Source organism: Daucus carota, chromosome 3, assembly GCF_001625215.2.
Source record: "Daucus carota subsp. sativus chromosome 3, DH1 v3.0, whole genome shotgun sequence".
NCBI classification, from domain to species: Eukaryota; Viridiplantae; Streptophyta; class Magnoliopsida; order Apiales; family Apiaceae; genus Daucus; species Daucus carota.
The window spans coordinates 59,457,861-59,482,953 of record NC_030383.2 but is presented as its reverse complement, the minus strand read 5'-3'; the positions used below and the strand labels follow the sequence as shown (position 1 = coordinate 59,482,953).

Genomic DNA, 25,093 nt, shown 5'->3' with positions numbered 1-25,093 from the left:
AATTAACAACAACAGACATGTCCGATGAACAAAACAAATATTATAAAAGAATGACCAACAAACATACTCACTAATAATTAATTTATTGATATCAACCATCAATATCATGTCAAAACTATATTCTTTTCCTGTGTTTGGATTTGTCGACTCCAATATAGCGGTCTATAAAGACCTTTGCTTGCAAATCGTTGCAGCTATCCCCAGATAGAGGTAGAGTTGTGGTATTGAGAGAGAGAATGTTGTGTTTAAATGATTCAAAACCCTACAATCTATAAGGGTATTTATAGGTGAAAAGAGACTTGTGTGCTACTCTTTTCCATAATTAAATAATCCGAAAAAAAATCAGATTAAAACTTTCAAGCTACTATATTCCATAAATAATTTGAAACAAAATCAGATTCTAAAACTTGCTTCTAATATATCCGAAACTAAAAAAGGTAGTTCTAATTTTTGCTATTTTGCATACAAAAATTCTAGAAAATTAGAAAAATAGAACGAAACGATGTGAGAGGCGCCACCTACACGCCCCTCGCTTCTCCATTAAAAATCGAGCAAGAGAACTATCACGTAAATAATTTGTCTTTCCCATAATTAAATAATAATCTGAAACAAAATCAGATTAAAACTTTCAAGTTATTATATTCCATAAATAATTTGAAACAAAATCAGATTCTAAAACTTGCTTCTAACATATCCGAAACTAATAAAGAATAATCTGAAACAAAATCAGATTAAAACTTTCAAGTAACTATATTTCATAAATAATTTGAAACAAAATCAGATTCTGAAACTTGCTTCTAATATACCCGAAACTAAAAAAGGTAGTTCTAATTTTTGATATTTTTCATCCAAGAAATTCAGAAAATTAGAAAAATAGAACAGAGCGACGTGAGAGGCGCCACCTACACGCCCCTCGCTTCTCCTTTATATAAGTATATTGATTGATTGCCTCGCTCACTCTCTTTTGTGTCAGTCGAGAATCAAGGATAACCTTTGATTTTAGTTTAATATTTTATCATTTTATAGTTTTAAAGACGTAACTGTTGAAATAGCAAATTCTCCTCCACACAAGCATGACAGTCAGCAATTAAAACGATTTGAGTTCAAAGTTTCTTACACGACTTCTAAAGATTTAAAGATTTGATGAGAATTTCATCTTTAGAATTTAATAAGAGATACTAAATAAGAAAAAAATTGTATCATCTTTAGAATTCAATAAGTTGATTTTTTCTTATGTTAAACTTAGAGGTCACAATATAGAAAAGGTTTATATGTATGAATGTTTCTGTTGGTTTTTATTACTCAGATAGATCTTACTGGAGAAGTCTTGAAAGGGTCTTCTATTCGAAAAGTCATAGTGAGAGAAGCGAAAAGTCGAGCAGCCATGGCTGTAATTGTGGGGATTAGTAAACCTCACACTATTGGGTAAGGATAGTCCGCGCTTCGCGGCGGCGTTATAAATTTTGTATAAATTTTGATGCGAATTAATATTATAATAGCATAAAAATTATTTTGAGTCATCTTCTGGTCAAACACACTAATAAAACAAATATTATAATTAGTATAAAATTCTTTTTAAATGGTCATCCTGTCAAACACAATACTAATAATAAAATTAGTTCGAACCGCTCTCCCGTCAAATACAATATTAATCCATAATTTTTATTTTTATGATAAAATTAAATATTACCGTATAATTTAGATCAAAATCAGTTTGAACCGCTCTCTTGTCAAATACAATACTAATAAAAATTATTCTAATTATGATAAAATTAAAGGTTATAATTGGAAAAAAATTATTTTGAACTGTGGTCCCGTTTTAACAAATAATATATTATAACATAGATAAAAAATTATTTTAGCCATTTCACGTCCAACATAATACTAATAAAAAAATTATTATTATTTAGATAAAAATTAGTTTGGGCCGCCTCCCGTGCCCGTCAAACACAATACTAATCAAGAAAATTTACATTATCATAAAATCAATATATCCTATTTTATTTTATTAATTATTTTTATTTTATGATTCCTATTTATTAGTTAAAAATTATTATTTTTTTATGGTTCTAATTTTTTTGCTATTAGTTTTTTTAGTGATTATTATCTTTACAATCCTTTATTTTCTATTCGAAATTTAAGAAAATTATAAGACTAAATCGAAAATAAAAATTGTACGTATTACCTTACACATCTTAAATATAAATTGTATTTTATCTATGATTGTTAGTTTAAATAAATATAAAAATTATTCTAATTATGATAAAATTATACATTATGATTGGATAAAAATTATTTTGAACCGTGGTCCCGTTTTAATAAGAAAATATATTATAACATAGATAAAAAAATTATTTTAACTACTTTCCCGTGAAACATAATACTAATAGAAAAATTATTATTATTTAGATAAAAATTAATTTGGGTCGCCTCCCGTGCCGTCAAACACAATACTAATCAAGAATCATTTACATTATCATAAAATCAACATATGATTACTATTTTACATATCCTATTTTTCCTTTTGATAAGCCATAAAAAATATAAAAAAATTATTTTATTTTATTAATTAATTTTATTTTATGATTCCTATTTTTTAGTTAAAAATTATTATTCTTTTATGATTCTAATTTTTTTTGCTATTATTTTTTAATGATTATTGTCTTTACAATCTTTTATTTTCTACTCGAAATTTAAGAAAATTATAAAATTACCTTACAAATCGTAAATATAAATTGTATTTTATCTAGGACTAGTTGAGAAGCCGCACGTTGCGGCAGCCTATAAAAATTATATTAATGATTCAATATTAATATTTGTAGAATAAAATAATTTTGTGGCTGTTTATAAAAAGTATATATTAATGTTTCAAAATTAATATTTGTAGGATAAAATAAATTTATATTATAAAAATCTTGATGTAATACTAATACTAATATATAAAATTACAAAATTGGACTATAATTCATGGTGAAAAAATGAAAATAAATTTATACACGTAATTAACAATTTAAAGCATGACGAATCTTAATTTTTTTTTTTTTTTTGAAAAGTAATCATGTTTTTACATTGTCACTTTCTTCCAATTTTTTTTGGATTGATTGTGAGCAAAAAACATCTAACTTAAATCTGTGAGATAGCGGTGTATAACAACCCTTATTTGTAACAATATTTAATTTTTAATACTGTATAAATAAGTTTTACTTAAAAGTTACTTGAACGGAGCAAACAGATAATGCATGTATACTTTTTTATTGTATACAAAGTAAATCATATAAAAATTAACAACAACAAACATGTCCGATGAACATAACAAATATTATAAAAGAATAACGAACAAACATACAACACTAATAGTTAATTTATTGATATCAACCATCAATATCATGTCAAGACTATATTCTTTTCCTGTGTTTGGATTTGTCGACTCCAATATAGCGGTCTATAACTACCTTTCCCGTGTTTAGATGATCCAAAACCCTACAATCTATAGAGGTATTTATAAGTGCAGAGAGACTTGTGTGCTACTATTTCTCATAATTAAATAATCTGAAACAAAATCAGATTAAAACTTACAAGTTACTATATTGCATAAATAATCTGTCTTTCCCATAATTAAATAATCTGAAACAAAATCAGATTAAAACTTTCTAAAACTTTCAATTTACTATATTCCATAAATAAATTGTCTTTCCCATAATTAAATAATCTGAAACAAAATCAGATTAAAGTTTTCAAGCTACTATATTCCATAAATAATTTGAAACAAAATCAGATTCTGAAACTTGCTTCTAATATACCCGAAAGTAAAAAAGGTAGTTCTAATTTTTTGATATTTTTCATCCAAAAAATCCAAAAAATTAGAAAAATAGAATGGAGCGATGTGAGAGGCGCCACCTACACGCCCCTCGCTTCTCCTTTATATAAGCATATTGATTGATTGATTGATTTTGGCCAGTTCAAAATAATTACATTTTATAATTTTACGAATATAATCCGAAACCCGAAATTTCTGATTTTGTGGTTATTATATAAAGGGGAAATGCTTTCAAAAGTTCGTTCCTGTCAACTGTAATATGAAAAATGAGCTTTCCCGCCTCTCTAACACTTCACTCTCAACCACCATTTTCCCCACACCATAATCAAAATCAACCCTTTACAAATCACGCAATTCTCATCAATAATCAAACCCCAAATCACCATTTCTCCATCAAACAATCCCCTATCTACAAGCCCCACGATGTCGATCTCACCGCCTCATGGACTTCATCGATATCTCACCATTGTCGTGCCAATCGCTTATCGGAAGCTGCAGCAGAGTTTACTGCAATGAGAGTAGCTGGGGTTGAGCCTAATGAGATAACTTTCGTTACGCTTCTCTCGGGCTGTGCTCAATTGCCCTCAGAATCGCTGCATTTTGGGATATGTGTTCATGGGCTGGCCCGAAAACTCGGGTTTGATGTTGGGAGCGTTAAGGTGGGGACGGCCATTGTGAATTTGTATGCGAAATGTGGGAGGGTGGATCTTGCTCGAGTGAGTTTTGATGAGATGGGTGTCAAAAATAAGGTTTCTTGGAATAGTATGATTGATGGGTATATGAGGAATGGCGAGTTCGAGGAAGCGGTGAAGGTGTTTGATGAAATGCCTGATAGGGATGTGATTTCATATACCATTATGATTGATGGGTTTGTTAAGAAAGGCTATTTTGAGCAAGGTTTGAAGTGGTTTCAAGAAATGCAGATTGATGGTGTTGAGCCTGATTATGTGACGATTAGTTGTGTACTATCGGCTTGTGCTAACTTGGGAGCATTAGGTTTAGGCTTGTGGATACATCGGTTTGTTACAAAGAAGGTTTTTAGAGATATTATTCGGGTTCATAATTCGCTGATAGACATGTATGCGAGATGTGGGTGTATCGAATTTGCTCATCAAGTTTTCAAGAGCATGCCTAAGCGAAGTGTGGTTACTTGGAATTCTATCATAGTTGGTTTTGCACTAAACGGAAATCCAGAGGAGGCTCTTGAATATTTCAGTTTAATGCGGAAGGATGGATTTGAGCCAGATGGAGTAACGTTTACTGGCGCTCTCACAGCGTGTAGCCACACTGGTTTGGTTGATGAAGGGATCAAATTATTCGAAACTATGAAGAGGGTTTACAGAATTGTTCCAAGAATAGAGCATTATGGTTGCTTAGTTGATCTGTATAGCCGTGCAGGGCGGTTAGAAGAAGCATTGCATGTCATAGAAAACATGCCTATGAAACCAAATGAAGTAATAATAGGATCTCTTCTAGCTGCATGCAGGACTAAAGGAGATGTTGCCCTGGCTGAAAGACTGATAAATTACCTTATGGAGTTGGGCTCAAGGACTGATTCGAATTATGTCCTTGTGTCGAATATATATGCTGCAATTGGGAGCTGGCGAAGCGCAGGCAACATGAGAAGGAAAATGAAGGCTCGTGGGATACAGAAAAGGCCCGGAGTTAGTTCAATTGAAATCGATTGCACTGTACATGAATTTGTGGCTGGTGACAGATCACACACAGATGCAAAGATAGTTTATGAAATGCTAGGGCTTTTGTCTTTTGAGCTTAGAATGTTAGGCTATGTTCCTGAAACTTTTTCATTGAGTGAACAATAAACATGATTAGATGGTATATGAACTGAAGGTAACTGAGACCTGTCAACAATATGTTACTAGCAAAGGTTGTGAAGTATGAATCTCAACCTTTTCGATTGTAATTGTTACTCTAAATCTTTCAAAGGTACAAGATTGCCTATCAAATTTTACCTAGTCATAAATCTTGGAGATTATGCAATTAACCTTCTTCCATACAGCTTCTCAGCCACCCTTTCAGCCACTTCCACCCTCCCATGCATCTTACAAGCTCCCAACAATGCACCCAACAAAGCGCTATCAGGCTCCACTTCTCCGATGTCCTCGAGCAATCTCTCTGCTTCATCCAACCTCCCTACCCTCCCTAACAAATCCACCATACAAGTATAATGCTCCAAACTAGGCCTCACCCCAAACCTCCCCTTCATCATCTCAAAATACTCCACCCCTTTATCCACAAAACCACCATGACTACACGCCGACAAAACCGTCGTAAAAGTCACCCCATCAGGCACCAACCCACACCCCACCATCCTCTCAAACAACCCAAAAACCTCCCCAAACTCCCCATGCATCCCATACCCGCCCATCATCGCAGACCAAGTAATCAAATTCCTCTCAGACATTCCATCAAACACCCTCCGTGCACTCACCAAATCCCCACATTTCCCATACATTGTCACCAACCCATTCAGATTCGCCAAATCCAACACAAACCCATTTGCCACAACAAACCCATGAACAACTCTCCCAACTCTCAGCCCCGAAAGCCCCCCACACGCTTTAAGCACTCCAGGCAAAGTGTTCTTGTCAACTTGTTTACTCACACTAACCATATAAGCAAACACATTGATAGACTCTTCATAAAGGTGAACAGAATTGTAGCCTCTGATAAGAGAATTAAATAGGAAAGTGGGCTTTCTATTTCCTTCATTCATTGTCGAGAAAATGTAAGAAGCTTGGTGCATTTGTTGACAAGACGAGTAACAAGAAATAAGCTTCACTCTAATGAAATCTTTGTCCGAAATTGACAAGATTATGGTTTTTGCATGTACTAGTTTGAGTTTCTGCAAGTTCTTGGTTGATGAACATGTGTCTAGTAATGAAGCAAAGAGGGGTATGATTTCTTGAGGTTTGCGCATCACTACACTCTAGTTAAAATCCTAGGTTCTTGTCAGGTCTTTGTATGTCTCAATTTTGTACCATGTCTCTGGTTTTGTATTGGGTTTATCATACATAAATCTTACTTCAATTCTGGGCTTTTTTCCTTTTTTAGGATCTGATATAAAATGGTACTTGTCATATTATGTTGTTTTCTTAGTCTTTTATATTCCAAATGTTTCAATAATATAATTAAACGAAAAGGGGAATATTTTTCGAGATGTTCAGAAATTTGATCGATTCGTAAATAATGTGAACTCAAAGTGAACAAGCTAACTATTCATAAATTTAGTACAAAAACTGCCCTTCGCATTACTACGTACATGTTCATGTCAAGAACATCATAACCATATCGCCATAGCCGACTACAGATATTTAAATACGATCACGGTTTTTACAAGAAAAAGGGGTCATAACTGACGGAAATATGTGTACATAGTAGGATGAAGTTAGTAGCGTGTGGGAGGAGAAGTGGCATATTTAGGGTTGTTGGGGTGAGCAGCACTGTGATGAATAGGGTCAGGACCAGATGGAGCTTTCCTCAGCTCCCTTCTGTTTTCCACTCCACTTGAGCCCCCATGGCTTGCAATGCAACCTGGCCAAAACAAAGACAAGAGAATAAATATTATATGTAAATCTAGCAAGTTAGTGTAAACAAACAAGGAGCTAGCTAGAGGGGAAGAGATACCAGAAGCTAGGAGGAGCCACAAGGCCATGAATACCACAAATGCATTTTTGAAAGAGAAGCCCATTTTTCAGTAATCTCTGTGTGTAAAATTATTGTGTGAGGATGCATGCAAATGAGGCTTTGCAATGGACCATATTTATAGTAGAGGAGAGAGGCTTTTGTTTTGGATTGAATTATTAATGGAAGATCCAAATGAAGGCCAAAGAGTTGCGTTGCATGATGACTTGCGCAGCCATATTTCGGGTACATAGGAGAGTATATAATACTGTAACTAATTAAGACCCTGTGGTGTGATGGCTGACGGTAATTAATCATTTATAGGAGCATCATATCTCTGTGCGAAGGCCAAAGAGTAGTACTAATAAATATCATCAGGTGTTTGGAATTTGTTTAAACCAAAAACTTTGATAAGTACTGGAAGGCCAAACTAGCTAGACTAGATGCACCCAACAACCCCAGACTGCAGTTCTTGAACTTGAAAATTAAGTGACTGTTTGGCAAACGGTATTTATGTTTTTTTTTTAATAAAAAATAAGACTTCTATTTTTCTTAATCCGTTTAAAAATTCAAAAGCATTTAACCAACTCTCATGAAAATGGTTTGCTTTTATGATAGAATTGGTGTGCATGCAGGGGACCATCAACATTTATTATTCATCCACCAATCAAAACTTAACATTCTCATGAAAGTTAGTGACTATTGTGTGTTCACGGGCACATCATAGAAAATCCTTTTATAAAAAGTTGAGAATGCTAGTTTTTATTTCAGGTTTTATACTACTTTCATGCCAAACTGTTTAATCACTTATAGAGTAAGTTTTATCCTCACTTCTAATCCACTTCTTTGATTTAAACAAGAAGTACTTTTTTTAAGGTTACTCAGACGGCCTGTTAGTTAGTTTTTCTGGATTTTATTTTAAGTCAGCCTTTTTCCATTTTTTAAAAGCATATATCAATGGGGCCGTTTGGATAAGTTTAAAAAAAGTGGTTATTGTTTAAAGTAAAGAAGTGGACCAGAAGCAAGAAATGAATTAAAGACTTATAAGTCATTAAATTATTTAGGAAATAAGTAGAAGTCCTGAAACAAAAATTAAGGGGTGTTTGTTTCCGGCTTAAAAGCCGGGCTTCCGGGTTTATAAGTTAGAAGCACTTATTCGTACCATTTGTGTAAAAAGTGAAGAAGCACTTATAAAAAGTTAGGAATGCTAGCTTTTGTTCCAGGACTTCTACTTCTTTCTCAAGTCTTAACTTGCTTCTAACTTGTACTCCACTTTTTTATTTTAAGTAAGAAACACTTATTTTAAGTTCACCCAAATGGCCCTTAGCATTCTCAACTTATAATAAATGCTTTTAGCTTTTTATACAAACGAGTCAAAAAAAAGTAGAAGTCGCTTGTTCACCCGAATTTGTCACCCCTACCGTAAACACGTAAATTATCATGATGAAAAACTAAAGCAGGGATGATAACAAATTAAATGCACAAGAACCTGAAAGTACTCCTAGAAAACAATTGTTGTGAACGGAGGCAAGCGTCAGTGACTCTGAGTCTCTGACCCATGTCAAATGTCATAAGCAGCTGATGGGTAGCTCCAGGCTCCAGCTAAGAACAGCAAGGGCTATCGTCATCTTGATAAATGCAAAAGGTGAAACAACACTCCTGCTTATTAAAGGGTTTAAACTTGGAGTTTCCGTTATACTGCTAAGCCCTAGCTAGCTCAGCTAGCTACTAGCTTAGATTCTGCATGTGTACCAGTATTCATATTTATCTCTCTGTTTGTTTGGACATATCCCAACCTTTCAGCTGTCAACATTCCTCAGATTTTTGCCTCATAGAGTATAGTTTTATACTCCATATACATATGCTGACTTCATTGTAGGATGTCTTTATTTTATAAAGGGGTAGAACATCGACCCAGTTTGGTTCGGTTTCCGCATAAAATCAAAATCTTGAATCATATATTTTTAGTTTTTAATTTTGAATACCGTAATCGTCGGTTTGGATTCGGTTTAAAAACTCTCGATTTGGTTCTAATCTACTCAATTTCGGTTATAAAACCGATAATTATAAAATTTAAAAAATAATATAGAAACAAGATAAATTAATACATGCAATTCACAAATAATAACTATTATACTGTAGTAATTATTGCAGCAGTGGATTTCAAACTTTGAACACAAATGGATCCACAATTATCTTATTTCATAAAAGCTAATCATGAGATTTTATGAAATCTTACCATTTCGTTGTTCTATTTCCACATTTCAAATCACTTAAAGGGTAAACGCATCACTTGGATGCGTTTTCTTTGGATGCAGTGAAAACATTTTCTGACTTCGGAGTCTGTTAGCTCAGTTGTATATGAACTGCAAGGCGAATTTTAATGTACAAGTTGATATTACAAACTTATGTGTGTTCTTCGAATATTTGAACTTTATTACTCCCTCCGTCCCTCCCATTTCTTATCGTTTGGGTTGGGTACGGAGGTTAAAAAATATGTATAAAGTAGTGAAAAAAAGAAAGAAAAGTGGGTGAAGCGTGGTGAAACCCATTGATTTTTAATGTATAAAAAGAAAGATAGTGGAGTAAAAGTAGTGTGAGAAGGAAAGAAAAGTGAAGAAGTGGTGGGACCCATGGACTATTTTGGGTAAATTTTGAAATATAAAGAATTGAATAAGACATCCAAAAATAAAAGTGTAAAGAAACGGGAGGGACGGAGAAAATAATTTATAGAAGCCCAGGTAGAACTTTATTGTGAAACCGCCCTGCCACAAATACATATTTATATATTCGTTTGATGTTTAATCAGCTACTCCCTATATGTTTTTTTTTAACTGCTCGACACGCATTTCAATTCTCTTATAAAATATAATTTCGTAACTTATTTTCGAAATTTTCTTTTTCTGTATAAAAATATAACATCCAAATTTTAATTCAGAAAAGAAAAATTTTAAAAATAGATTGCACAACTATGCTTTGCAGGAGCATTAAAATCTGTGTCGCGTCCCCGTCCCCCAATGTATACTACTCAGGCGGAGGGAGTATCTAATTAGTACCTATATCCATTATACAGTAGTATCTCTGACTTGCTGGTTAAGATCAGGGTGATGGTTAAATGTTGTGCTGACTGCTGATAGTGGATGTCAAAGTAAAATAATGAGTAGCTGTGAAATCTTCGGATTAGATATGGGGGCTGGGAGCTGCTGATTTGATCCATTGCTGATGCATGCAAAACCAACTCAACACACGCTAAGATTAATCACGCCAATCCTCATCTGTCAAGTGCTTCAAATTAAAAATTACTGTATATTACGAGGCCGTCTGGGAATTTCTTTTTAAAAAAATGATTTTTTGGCTGAAGCAAAAAAGTGGATTAGAGGGATGAGGTAAATAAACTAATAAAATATTTGAAAAAGAATTGAAGCTCGGGAAAAAAGGTTAGTGGGCTGTTTGGATTAGCTTAAAGTGCTTCTTACTTAAAGTAAAGAAAAAAAGTGAGAAATAAGTTAATATAAGTTATTAAAGCGTTTGAGAATTAAGTAGATATCCTGAAATAAAAGTTGGCATTCTCAATTTTTTCCATCTTTTTAGACAAACGGATTAAAAAAACAGAAGCAACTTCTTAAAAAAAGAGTACCTCTTGTTGGTTGCCAAACATCACCGGTCTTCTCGACTTCTTAAAATTACTCCTACTTATTTACGGAAATGAGTCAAGAAAAGCAGAATTTAAAAGCAATATGCATTCTCTCGAACAAATTGAACAAATGGGCGCTGTATATAATCATCAGCTGCACAGTTCAAAATTTATTATTTATAATTTAATTTTTTTAATTATTTTATTAATGATTTATTATGGTTACATACTCATATTGTTTTACTAGCGTTTGAAGTTTCATTGAATGCTACTCCTTTTTTTTTTTTTTATCATATGACAGTTTAACTTTTTTATACATATTTCAATGTTCTTCGACTGGATCACTAAATAAATTATATTTCAGATTTTTTTTTTGAAAATATGTAGATAAAAGATAATTCAGTCTGCTCCAAAGTTTCCCAGGCCCAAGGTTATCTAGGCAGGCCCAGTTCAATGTTTTTTGATACGCCAGTTTAATCTCTTGCATATTTAAACAGGCAGAAAAAACTAGCCATACTGAAATAGTGAAATATAGAAATACCTTTAGGCATGATGAAAAAGGTAGTTTGTTTCTTATCCAAAGAAGAAAATAAAGTGTACCAGTTTGTTGGCAAAACCGAAATCACAAAAAGGACGGAAAATGCTAAAAATAACAAAATTTGTCCCAAATTTTTAACCAACATGTAGTCGGTAAATTTTAATATAATAATATGGAACCATGTGAGAAACATTGCTTGTGGCTTCCGTTTTTCTTAACCCATTTGTGTAAATAAGTAGAAGCACTTTTAAAAAGATGAGAATGCTAGCTTCTCTTTCAGAGTTTCTGTTTCTTTTCCAAACACTTTATTTGCTTGTTTACTTCTCACTCTCATCCACTTCTGCACTTTAAGCAAGAAGTCACTTTTATTAAATTTGCCCAAACGACCCCATAGTTTGGAGCTATAAGCTAAAATCCTAGTTATTCATTAATTATCTAGGATTGTGGGCTTCAAATTAAAAAAATCATAAACAAAGAAGAAATAATAGACTTTAATGATGTAGTTAGGGATGGCAGCGGGTCGAATCGGGTCGGGTTTCTTGAAATCCAGATCCGATCTATTATATTTCGGTCTGGTTCGGGTCTGGGTCCGAATCTGGAAAATGAAGATCCAGATCTGATCCGGATATGATCCGTCTGGTTTTTCGGGTTTCGGTTCGGGTTCGGATCTAATTCAGATACTTTAATAAAATAAAGTAAAATTAAAAATTATATATTTATAAAAAATGTGATGCTTTTTTTTTTAAAAAAAAAAGGAATATAAAAAAGGGTTTCGAAGGGTTTATTTAGTACAACAAACAACGTGAAACGTGTTACCTTAATTGTATACAAGCATTCAACTTATCATTTATATTTTATTATATTTAGATTTTTTAATGCATAATAATCGAGAAAAAATAAAATATTGATGAAATGAATATAAATTTTGTATTGCGTATATAAAATTAAGTAAAATGTTAATATTCATACATAATAATTCATAATATTTCGATATATATACTTTACATTTAACATATAACACATATATATATACATATACATATATAATATATCTATATATAAAATTTTGTATATGGCTTTTATCGGGTTTCGGGTTCGAATCGGTTTAAATCGGGATTCGGATTTCGAGTCAGGTCTCGGTTCGAAATATCTGAGATCCAAATCCAAATTTTTTTCGAGTCTAGAAATAAAATCCAAATAGAGTGGGAACGGGTCGGGTAAAACTGCTATCTCCAGCTAAGATGAATCAATCTCACAAACTAGGCCCTTTCGAGTTTCGACCAATTGGTATTTACTCCATATCAAATACAATATTGAAACTATTACTATTTCATACAATTTCATCGCTTTAATTTGACGACCCTTTAATAATAATAATTATTATTATTATTATTATTATTATTATTATTATTATTATTATTATTGTGGTCTTTTAAGTTTAACTCTACGTCAAGAACAATTGTTTAAGAAAAGAATATGCTAATGATTTCACTATATATGTTCAATTTATTCGAAAAATAAAGTGTTTTCACCATTTTTTTTAAAATTACAAATCAAGAATTTTTTATTAGTCATGCTAGTATTTAGGAACATTAAAACACATAGAATCCATCTTGTATTTACTTCGACGGAGAAATCGATCTAATATATAAACAGAAATGCATGTGAATTTTGATTAGATCACGTTCTCTTGATATCCCACCAAATCCTCATCACTACTTCATGTAACAAGTTAACCACTGGTCACCACTTTTCTTAGGCCTCTATGTTTGTATCGACACAAATACACACAATCATTTCTTCACATTTAAGTGAACATTTTCAGCTGGAGACAGCAATTATTTAGTTTTTTAATATCCATGCACATAATTACGTATTAAGAATTAAGATTCACCTACTGGCTTTATTTTTTTAATGTTTATGCACATTATTATTATGTATTAAGACTTGAAGATACACCTAGAGTCCGTTATAAACGCATAGTTTAAATCGTTTGTTCAGGTAATTTTGTATTATATGTGATGTATGATTTAATAAAATGATAATGAAACTAAATTTGATAAGTTAGTTATTTGACTGATAAAATTAATTTTTGTTAAAAAGAATTAGTAATAAAATAAATTATTCAAAATGGTACATCCTAACAACCTGACTTTAAGTCAATTAATGAATTATTTTAATTTTAAATTAATTTATAACTTATTATATAAATAATAATTTTCAATTTAAATTAAAAATGACTTAAATTTTAGATACATAGGCCGCCAAATAGGTTCTAGTTTGCATGAGGCCAAAGTCGAATATGCTGGTAGATCAAGGCAGAGTCAAGTGCGGTTCCTCACCACACATATGGAGGCGAACCCACATTTTAAGATATTAAAGTGTGATTATTTGATTCGTCTTGTGGTCTCTAGTGATGAGGTTTTGAATGTTTATTTTCTGGATTGCTTTAAATTTGAGTAAAGTTTGACCTAATTCTTTTAAGGGTCCTGTTCCTTGACAACCGGTTGTTAGATAAGGGTTATCTAACACACTGTACGGGGGCCGTTAGATCTATATTTCAAAGGCCCAGATCCAATATGAGATTTTAATGTATCCGCTATAAAAAACCGCGGATAGGGAAAACTCCCTTCCGCGGTAAATAACCGCGGATAGGGAGTTTTCCCTTCCGCGGAAAATAACCGCGGATACATTAAAAACCCAAAATTGAATCTGAGCCCTTGGAATATAAATCCAACGGCCCCCGTACAGTGTGTTAGATAACCCTTATCTAACAACCGGTTGTCAAGGAGCAGGACCCTTCTTTTAATCAACGTCTACTGGTCCAGATTTTAAATAACTAGGACGGAGTGCATACTTTCATACTATTGTGTTAGATTGTATTGAATTATTAAAGCACTTTGATGATGTGCTAGTAAAGTTTGTTCCGCGGTCTGCGAATGAGGTGGCTCATAAGTTAGCAAGAGCAACCCATTCTATGTCAGGCGTCCGGGAGTGGGTTAATACTGCTCCGGATTTTATTTCCGATGCTTTGATTGTGGATTTGATTTAATGAAAGCAACTACTTTTATTTCAATCAAAAAAAAAAAAAAAAAAAGAGGATGTTTGGCCATGCTTAAAGGTCCGAATTTGTAAATTAAAAACATCATATATATATATATATATATATATATATATTTGTACCGTTTGTTTAAAAAGTTAAGAAGTATTTATAAAAAATTGAAAATATATACTAGTTTTGTTTCATGACTTCCACTTCTTTTCAAAATACTTTAATCATTTATAAGTCGTAAGTAACTTTTATTTTATTTTTTTACTTTAAACAAGAAGCACTTATTTTAAACTCACCTAAACGGTCCCAAAATACGTATCCGTTTTTTTATCCCGTGTGTAATTAAGCGGGATTTGTGTGAATTAAAAGAAAATCACCCTCCAATTATAGACTTGAGATATTAAATAAGTATATGTTTATCGTGTATATTTATATTTATTTTAATATAATCGATTTGTGTGAACTACAATGCAAATAAAGAGTTAAGAATCACCGACTATCAAATATTTATCATGTATATTCGTATTTATCTCCGTAAAATTGATGTGTCTTCGTACTTATCTCAATATGATCGATATGGATGATATATTCATCGGTTTGAATCATGTGATAACTGCTGACATATAAGTAGACGTATATGAATAAACATGTGTCACGTATATTGTATTTATATTAACAATATTTGTACTCATATCAATATAACAAGCGTGAACGATACGTCTGTTTGTTCGACTTACGCGACTGGTGATGACATATAAATATTTAAAATTATAAATGAATGGATATATATCAAGGGAAACTGATATTTACTCTCATATGACAATAGTTAACAAAACGTAAAATTTTCATATATATATTATCAACACTTATAATTTATAATTATTTGAATTTACCTTTCAAATATACCATCCATCAAAGCTTGACAACAAAATCTTATAATCAAAGCCGCTAACCGAATCATCCTATCAAGGTGTGTATATCTGTATTAATTAATCATAGGAGAGTGAAGAAAGATCCCAAGCATTTCTCAAAATATTCTCAACAATCAATTATAATTCTTGCTGGCTCAAGTCCAAATATTAGACTGCCTGGCAGTAGACCCAATTACCCCAGCTGTGGCTGTCGGCATAGAACCAAACACACCCATAAGTCCATTTCTTCCCTTCCCCGAACAAACCATAAAATTTCAATTATGCATCTTAAATTAAACATTATAAACCCAACCTATTTTCATTAAATGTTTAGTCATTTGTAATAACATTTTAGGGGTATATTACAAATAGAACTAATGAGTTAGACTACCGATTCGGAATTTATTTAAAATTTATCAGAGATTTTTTGATTAATTGAAAATGTTTAATTGAAACGAAGTATAATAGGTAAAATCTATTTTAAAAATTGATTAAAAATTTATCAAATTTTTTAATAAATCAATTTTTTAAGTTATTAGATATATTATATTAAATAAAAATAAATTTTATGATAAATGAGAATAGGATGAGCGACAATCAAATTCCTAATCGATAGATTTTATGAATATATATTTGCGCCTTTATTATCTCATGTATGACTATCCATAACTGTAGAGTAGATAGTATTAAGTACAACTAACTGATGCATATAAAGTACTAATAAATCTCTAAATTCCCAAGAAATGTGCAGGCAGGCCTGGTAGAGAAGATGGGAAATTTTAGTATTTAAAACATTTACAACTAAAGAAACCATTTTTTTTCTGGTTAATCTACTAAACCCACCATCAGTTCTTTAATCTTGATCGCATCACACCATAACTGTCTTCTTCTCCTCTTTTTTAGAGTGAGAAACCTCATTTAGAGAGAGAAACAAGACAGCCCAGAACTCAAAACTGTACTAAAAAGGTGATTTTATTACAACCAAGGGTGTTCCATTAGTCCTACCAAGATTTTCACTTTTGTGTCTGATCAATGTAGTACTTTTTGTTGGGTTTCACAAAGGTGAGAACTTTATGTGTTTCTTGATGTGGGCTTGCTGATTCTTTCACAAGAAGTGTACTTTTTGTGTGGATATGTATGTTCTTGGGGTTTGATCTAGTAAAGGGCTGGAGAGATTTTTGTGTGGTTTGGTGAGGAGGGAGATTTTAAGGGAAAAATTGTGTTTGGTTTGATTGATTTCAAGGTGTTTAGAGATTAAATTTGGTGTTAGTTGTGTAGTTAGTTGAAAATGGATCAATATGAGATTATGGAGCAGATTGGAAGAGGGGCATTTGGTGCTGCTATTCTTGTTAATCACAGGGTGGAAAAGAAGAAGTAAAGTTTCGATTTTTACTTGGTTTTTGGGATATTTTTTCTTTAGTTAATCATATTTTACAATGTTGAGTATTGAGTTTGTGAAAATTGGTGTTTTGGTGATTATTAGGTATGTGCTCAAGAAGATTCGTCTTGCTCGACAGACTGAACGGTGCAGGAGATCTGCTCACCAGGAGGTAGTTCAGTTTGGAGGATAGTTTTTGTTTTGATGTAGTCTGTTTAATTTAATGTTGTAGCGGTATTAGTTGCTCGATTAGTATGAGTGTTTGTTTACTTTAATTTGCAGATATCTATGTAATGTGTGTAGGGAGGAATGCTTCTCTGGTTAAGATGTAGAATTTTCCTGCTTATAAAAGATTTACAGGCATATAATCGTAGCTTTGCCAATATATCTGTTTGTATTTTACCTTTGTGATTTTTTTGGCTATGCAGATGGCTTTAATTGCACGGATTCAACATCCATACATTGTTGAGTTCAAGGAGGCATGGGTGGAAAAGGTGCGAGGCTATCGTTATACTACAAGTATCGAATTGATGTTTTTCCGTTATATATGTTTTTTGTTTGTCAGTCAGGTCCTGAGTAAGTAAATGTATAACTTGATGCAGGGATGCTATGTCTGCATTGTAACTGGTTATTGTGAAGGCGGAGACATGTAAGTCAAAGTTTGGGACAACAAATTATTTTTTAATCTCTTATTTAGTTTCTAATGTGCAAAACTAATGAACAGTGCTGAGTTGATGAAAAAAATGAATGGGCAATACTTTCCAGAAGAGGTATACTTTCAGTCCATGACAGCTTCAAACTAATCATAAATGCACATGTTGTTAGTGTGTGATAATGAAGTCTCTAATGATTAGCCTGCAATTATAAGATTTATCATGAAATTACTCCTATTAATAGACTCATCTACTCGATCATTACTATATTGTATTCCTGCATTTCCACTTTATCCTTGATTATTTTGCTGCTAATTATTATCGACAATTAACAGGTAATCTGCAAGTGGTTCACTCAGATACTTCTGGCAGTCGAATATCTGCACTCGAATTATGTACTTCACCGTGACTTAAAAGTATGTTCAGAACATCTTTTAAATGTTTGGGTTTAGCTATTGTAATACGACGATGATATGAACTGACTTCTTTTGGACTTTATATCCAGTGTTCTAATATCTTTCTCACCAAAGACAAAGATGTTCGCCTTGGTGAGTTTGCCACTATTCTGGTTTTTACTACACCAAATGAATGTCTTTATAATTCTGCCTGGACTTACCTGTATTCATGTTAATTTGGTTTGTGTGCAGGGGATTTTGGACTTGCTAAGACTTTGAAGGCAGATGACTTAACTTCATCGGTATGTGCATTATTTACCTGCCACTTCATATTAGCAAGAATGATAAATTGTAGTGAATGTATATATGTTAGGTTCTAGTATAAATAAAGGCAAGAGTTATCTTTGTTTATATAATAGTTATCTGCTTATAACCATCCTGGCAAGGCAGTTCAATCATCAAGTACGCATGTATGCAGTAATCTAGAGAATAGTACATTATCATTTTCTAGCTTTCTAGGTTTGTTTTTAATATCTTATGGCCAAATTGGGCATCTAGTTTGTGTGGCCCTAGCCTTTAGTACCTTTTCTAATGACTACTATATACTACTATCAAATATGAATCACTAACAAATAACAGCTAATAAATTAGACAGTGCCTTTGTTATCAATTCTTTTTTTTTTTTGACAGATCCTTTGTTATCAATTCAGATTGTACTTATTCTCCCAGTTGCTGATGTCATATATAATTTTTTTTTTTGTTTCTTTTACCTTGGCTAAGTATATGATGCATATTCCCCAATACCACCCATTTTTTACAAAACTGCATAGTGATTTGCATACCACTTTATCTTGGATGCACATTTAAAAACACAAATGTATAGAAGTTAGATCTCTCAAGTATACGCAGGTTGAATTTCTGTACTAAAACTACTTGCTAGCTAGCGGAGTGTTTTTTTTTTCAAATCCTTTTTAAAAGTCGTTTGTTTACTGTTTATTGGGCTAGTAAATTTTAATATGCTATCTAACCGAGTCAGTTGAATATAATTGACCATATAGATAGTCATCCTAGTAGATTCTACTAATAATTTCCTTTAAAAGATAATATGTGAATGCTCGCCTATATTACTCTGACTAATGACACAACACTTACTCTGTTTCAGATCTTTTGACTGAACTGTGAATATGTTGACTAACTGAGAGATCCCATATGAGATGAAATTGGGGTGCAAAAAGATACTATAAATAAGAAGTAATAAAAAGGGGAAAGATAAAGAAGAAGAAAATGAGAATACTTTTAATTTTGTTACATATATTGTGCTTTTGAAACCATGTTTATAGATAGTACATGACCCTTGTCCACACTCTGTACTGGAGTCCGAAATTCAGTTATATCTTAAGGATATTTCTGTTTTCACCTATATATTTTCTCATCAAAGATGCTATTATCTTGCTCAATATAGCTGAATAATGCCATTTTCTTGATCAATCTATTAGAACTGCGTGTATGTCCATGCATTTTTGTTTTAGTATAAACTTTCATGCATAATGTTCAAATGGTGGGAATACCTACTGCGTTTTTATTTAACGACCTAATAGTCTGTGCTTTGGGTGTTATCAGGTTGTTGGAACTCCAAATTACATGTGTCCAGAACTTCTCGCAGACATTCCTTATGGGTTTAAATCTGATATCTGGTCTCTAGGTATGTAGATAATAGTCGATTATGCCATCATCTGTATTTAATGGTTGTAAGTGCAAGTTCCAAATTATAGGAGAGCCCTGCCATCAATTAGGCCTTAATTTTATCTGTTATCCTGAACTTGGCTTGAATTATGATTCCTTATCATCTGACATTTATATTCTATGTATTTTTCACAATACCATTATCACGTGAATAATATTTAGTTTGAGATGGGGATATTGTCACTTCAGACCTATTTTCATAATTTGACCTGTTGAAAACTTATTTGCATTCTTGTAACTTCTTGGGCTCATCTGCCTGTGTCTTTTTGTTCTTCTTTGCCTGTCTGTCGTTTCCGTCATAATAAGTTGTCTCTTTCTGTTTATCAGGCTGCTGTATGTATGAGATGGCTGCTCATCGCCCTGCTTTCAAAGCTTTCGTAAGATTTCCCATGCCGCTCTCAATCTGATTCAGTGTTTTCTATATCTATCTATATGAAAACAGAAATCAATTTTTTATTTTGGTATATATTTGTACGTACAACACTTGCTTAAGAGACAGCTGTTGCTGGTTCTACCATTTTTTTTTAATATTTTTAGTGTGTGATACTGAAAGGTATGTTGACTTTTGTTTGAGTAATAGGGTCATGCTCGTTTAAAAATATACATCTCTGGTGTGTGGTTTATTTTCAGTTATTCACATTCTTTTTTTAATAGAATCTTAAGTAGTTCTTGACATTGTGTCTGTACATTTGGTTTCAGGACATGGCAGGACTAATAAGTAAGATAAACCGATCCTCCATTGGTCCTCTGCCTCCTTGTTACTCCCCATCTTTGTAAGTCGAATAATGCTTTCTCCAGCTTTGTACAAGTTTATACTGTTATGCTCCAACTATATGCGGTGTTTTCTTGGACTTTGTATATTGAAACCTGGCCTTACTAGCTACCAACTTATCACTGTCACTTTCCCCACTGGTCCTAGAGGTGCTTGCATCTGGATCTAGGTGAGTGATAGTGGTGAAGCTATGTTTATGTATTGGTTGGGCTTATACTCTATTAGTTAGCAAATATGATTCACGTAGTTTCTTAGGTACACTTATTTTTCTTTCTTAATCATATTGCTTACCCCTTGGTTTAGGAAGTCTATTACATTGATTTATAGCTTCTGATATGATAAGGCTTAAGATTTATACTCATATTAATCTTATTATTTGTTCGCCGTGATTGCACTTCTTATGAAAAGCATTCTTTAATTCTGTTAATTTCTTTTTTCTCCTAAAAATATAATTACTCTAGTTAGGCATGTCTGTTAGTTGATTTTGTTTTTTGTTGACCACAACAACGTTATAGGCAGGAATTGTGTATGTATTTTTTCCCATTTACTGGTCCTTGGTCTATCTGGCCTCAGCTGTCTATTTGGCCTGCACTCTTTCTTTAAGTCTCAGATCTGAGAATATGGATTGATTAATTACAATAGGATGTCTCTTACATTCAGAATATGTAGTCTGAATCGTCCATTAATCTTGTGGAAAAGAGTTTAAAATCTCACTTACTGCTTCTTGTATTTCGGTCAGTATAAATGTTTATTTACTCTCTTGTTACACTGCATCATATTAAAAATGAACGATACCTTGGCATTGTGAATGCAAAGGGTTAAATCGTCTAATCTGTAATAAAGAGTTTAAGCTGTATTAATAGTTTTGATCTAGGTTGCACGGAGACGGGTACGGGAACATATACGGGTACGGGGACGGGGACATGAAACGTCAATTTTAAAATTAAAGGGTACGGGGACGGCACATAATATATTAATAAAAAAATTAAAAATTTAATATAAATAGGACAGATGCAACATTCTCAAATATTAATATCACCGGAGATCAACTCATTCTCCATTTCAGGCTCACAAAGGAGGTTGATTGTCAGATCCACTTCCACTTTCAGCATGTCCATATCCAGTACCACTAATTCCATGTTGTGTTTCCATTGAAAACTAATGAGTTATGTTTATTTGGTTGAGTGAGAAAGTAGTTTGAGAAGAGTTATGATTGTATGTATATATGAAGAACGTGTGAATAATGTATATAACTTGAATAGAAGCCACTGAGTTGGGGTTTTCTATGTTATGTTTAATTGGGGACGGGTATATTTATCATTTTACTCCAGGAAACGTCCCCAATTTTAACCTGCTGTCCCCAACTTTTTGGGGACGTCCCCAAGCCGTCCCCAGCCGTCCCCGTGCCGTCCCCGTCCCCGGGACGTCCCCAAACTGCGGTACTCCACCTAGTAGGCGTCCCCGTGCAACATAGGTTTTGATGTGCTTTTTGGTGGCTGGTGGATTAAGTACAGAGTATAAAGTTTTCTTTTCCATGTGTAGGAAATGGAATCTCATAGAGATTTATTTGATTATAAACTCTTTCTCTTGGTGCAGCAGATATTACCAACTTAACTTTTTCCATTCTTACACTATCAGGATGTTTATGACTTAAAATGATTCCACTTGCAGGAAAACTCTTATTAAAAGCATGCTGAGAAAAAATCCTGAACATCGACCTAATGTAAGGATTCATTGAAAATGATTATTTCACCAGATAGAGGTTTATTTTCACCTGTACTTTATTTTAAATGTTTTGTATAAAACTTGACCAGGCAACAGAAATCCTGAAGCATGCATACCTGCAGCCGTATGTTGAACAGTACCGTCAGTCACCCATTTCTCCTGGAAAAGCTCTCACTCCTACTCGTGATGTCCGAAAGAATATGGCTGAAAGCCAAAGTAGTAATAGTTCTTGCAGTGATAGGGATAGTTTAGTGTCTAGTGAGAAAATTGTGCGACCCACGGCTTGCAGTTGTGACAAAAAAACCAGTGACACCGATTTGGCTTCTGTCGATGAGGAAGTTGGCTCTCAGCCACATGTAGAAAATGATGAGCATACAAGTGACAGGTGCACTGTAAGATTGGATGTTCAGCAAGTGAAGAAACCTCTTAAAGATGAACATAGATCAAATATCGAAGTAAAGCAACCAAAAACCATAAAAAATATTATGACGGCTTTGAAAGAAGGAAAAGTCAGAGAAAATAGTTCACCTATGAGAAATCGTAGCCAGAGAACAACTAAGATGGATGATTTACCTAGAGTTGCCAAATTGGCGGCTGTTACTCCTAGTTCGAAGGTTACTCCAAATGCATCACCACCGGCACCAGCAAAAACTAGCTCTGATTCAATGAAACAGATGCAGGGAGTAAATCCTTTGAAGCATCAGGTATTGCTGCTCAATATTCTCTCTATAGTTTTTTATATGTGCTGTGGCTTTTTTTAATATTAATGAACTATATCCACAGTTACCAGCTTCTGACTCCACCCCAAAGACTAAACCTAAATTTGAAGTAATCACTCCAACTGGTCCTCCAAGATTAAAAACCCCTCCTAGTCTGGCCCGACAATCATCATTTATGGGTCGGATGAGACAACTAGGGGTTGGTGCTCCAGTTTTAGCGACTAACAATGTGAAGCTCGGACCAAGCGAGACAACTCAGAATCATGAAACTGTGACACCTGATAATGTATCTAGTGCACACCTTTCACATGTATCAGGAGAGATTGTATGCAATCCTCAAACTCCTGTGCTGGAACCGTCCGCAGGAATGAAGACAGAGAGTAGCAATTCAATATCATCTTCAGCGTCAATTCAAGGTTTTGATATCTGTGATGACGCGACGAATCCCATCAACAATTCAACAGAGGTAGTCCGTCCCAATTTTGAGCAAGTGTCCCAGGCTGAAAGTTTTGGGTCTTTTCAACCCAGTGTCTCAGCAGTTTCATCCTTACATTCTGAGATGCCTGGAGTTAATTCTAGGGAAACAAATGGACTCGGTGACAGATCTTTGTTGTGTTCAGGGAGCACCAGTGAGTTGCACTTTGATTTTGAAAGTGCGAATTATGTTCCTCATAATGAAAACTTGAGCACGAGTTCTGCTCTACAGGTCCAGTTTCCAAGATCTACAGATATACATGCACAGAGAGATGGCGTCTTGACATGTAAGCCTAGTAGTACAACTGATCAAGTGCTCCAATCACAACAAACTTGTAAAATAGACGGTGATGATAAATTTACAGTTAAAGAACTTGTGTCATCAGCAGCAGATACAACCACTGTTACTGCCCCCTCTGTTACAACTATCCCAAATGGCCACAATGGTGAGAAGGGAATCATTTTGAGAAATCCAACAATTGAGAAGCACACAACCTCACAGTTTCCACCAGCTTTTGATGACATCATTCATGTTATACGACACAGTAGTTACCGTGTGGGGAGTGATCAACCTGTGATGGAAACTGTTGACAGAAGTGTAGACTCTGGGAAACAAATTAATATAGCAAGGGATGAGGCAGAAACAAGAAATCCTCCCACTCCACTTGCAAAATCATGTAATAGCTCGGAGATCATGACACCCAAGTCAGACCTTTCTGATGATTTGACTTTTAAGGAAGCAGATTCGAGGATTACAGCCTCAAATGTACAAATATCAGATTCTTCAGAGCCTGAGAAGACCAACACCCCCACCACTGTAGCTCGGGTAGAGACACCAGGGAAGGAGATATTAGATGTCAATTCTTCGAGCCAGAGAGCAGAGGCACTTGAGGGATTACTGGAGTTATCGGCTGACTTGCTTCAACAAAACAGGTTGGAAGAGCTCGCCATTGTTCTGAAACCCTTTGGAAAAGTTAAAGCTGATCCGAGGGAAACAGCTATCTGGCTTGCAAGAAGTTTGAAAGGGATGATGCTTCAAGATTTGGGAGGAAATCCATGATCGTCATCATGCTGGTAAGCAGGATATATCTTTTCCGAGTTAATTGAAGGTGCTTTAATACTTTCAGTGTCTTTGTTCTCATACATATGAGCTACACTCGAACTTAAGCAGACTGTGAAGTGACCTTCCTTTTTTTTTTTTTCTTCTTTTTTTTCCTTTTCTGGTTAATCTTTGTTCTGTAAAACTCCAGGTGGACGGTGCTGTGTATAGTGACCTTACAAATGCTAAAAAACGAAAATGAAATTGTATTACAAATAAATTTATGGATAGTTCCCAGTACATTCTCATCTTGATTCAAAGCAAACTATAAAACTCAACTCTCAGCACGCACGCCTCCACATGGGATCAGAGACGATCACTGGCTGCTCCCTTTGAGGCATCATGATGTTAGCACTTATTTTCTTTCTTTGTTGATTCATTTGCATCGGAACAATAGAACCTAGATTATTGTTTTCTTTTAGTTTGATTAAGTTATTGTATTCTTTTTATGGTGTTATAGATGTAAATTCATAGGGGGTTAGCATGTACCACATTGCTCATGCCTATTCATTTCAGAAAAGTATGGTTCTATTTAAAT

The 25,093-nt window shown here is 33.7% G+C and overlaps 3 protein-coding genes across 3 annotated transcripts; 2 read left to right on the top strand and 1 right to left on the bottom strand.

The window, feature by feature from the left end:
- Positions 1–4,050: 4,050 nt before the first annotated feature.
- Positions 4,051–5,784, top strand: LOC108210493 (pentatricopeptide repeat-containing protein At1g05750, chloroplastic). The gene has a single exon (XM_017381810.2). The coding sequence runs from the start codon at positions 4,084–4,086 to the stop codon at positions 5,638–5,640; it is 1,557 nt and encodes a 518-aa protein (XP_017237299.1). The 5' UTR covers positions 4,051–4,083; the 3' UTR covers positions 5,641–5,784.
- Positions 5,709–6,919, bottom strand: LOC108210495 (pentatricopeptide repeat-containing protein At1g06140, mitochondrial). Its single transcript, XM_017381813.2, has one exon. It carries the CDS (start codon positions 6,756–6,758, stop codon positions 5,811–5,813), a length of 948 nt encoding a protein of 315 aa, XP_017237302.1. The 5' UTR covers positions 6,759–6,919; the 3' UTR covers positions 5,709–5,810.
- Positions 6,920–16,459: 9,540 nt separating this feature from the next.
- Positions 16,460–24,795, top strand: LOC108214693 (serine/threonine-protein kinase Nek5). Its single transcript, XM_017386838.2, has 14 exons — positions 16,460–16,971; positions 17,081–17,147; positions 17,404–17,469; positions 17,578–17,624; positions 17,700–17,745; positions 17,964–18,044; positions 18,134–18,176; positions 18,276–18,325; positions 19,644–19,725; positions 20,094–20,143; positions 20,466–20,539; positions 22,210–22,261; positions 22,353–22,967; positions 23,047–24,795. Exons 1-14 carry the CDS (start codon positions 16,886–16,888, stop codon positions 24,514–24,516), a joined length of 2,829 nt encoding a protein of 942 aa, XP_017242327.1. The 5' UTR covers positions 16,460–16,885; the 3' UTR covers positions 24,517–24,795.
- Positions 24,796–25,093: the final 298 nt, after the last annotated feature.

What these genes read in the sequence shown, in the direction of transcription:
- LOC108210495 (XM_017381813.2), bottom strand. Translation starts at nt 6,758, where the DNA reads ATGCGCAAACCTCAAGAAATCATACCCCTCTTTGCTTCATTACTAGAC.
- LOC108214693 (XM_017386838.2), top strand. Translation starts at nt 16,886, where the DNA reads ATGGATCAATATGAGATTATGGAGCAGATTGGAAGAGGGGCATTTGGT. An exon ending in TATTGTGAAGGCGGAGACAT is followed by an intron (nt 17,625 to 17,699) that starts GTAAGTCAAAGT and finishes ACTAATGAACAG; the next exon opens with TGCTGAGTTGATGAAAAAAA. An exon ending in TAAATCCTTTGAAGCATCAG is followed by an intron (nt 22,968 to 23,046) that starts GTATTGCTGCTC and finishes CTATATCCACAG; the next exon opens with TTACCAGCTTCTGACTCCAC.
- LOC108210493 (XM_017381810.2), top strand. Translation starts at nt 4,084, where the DNA reads ATGAGCTTTCCCGCCTCTCTAACACTTCACTCTCAACCACCATTTTCC.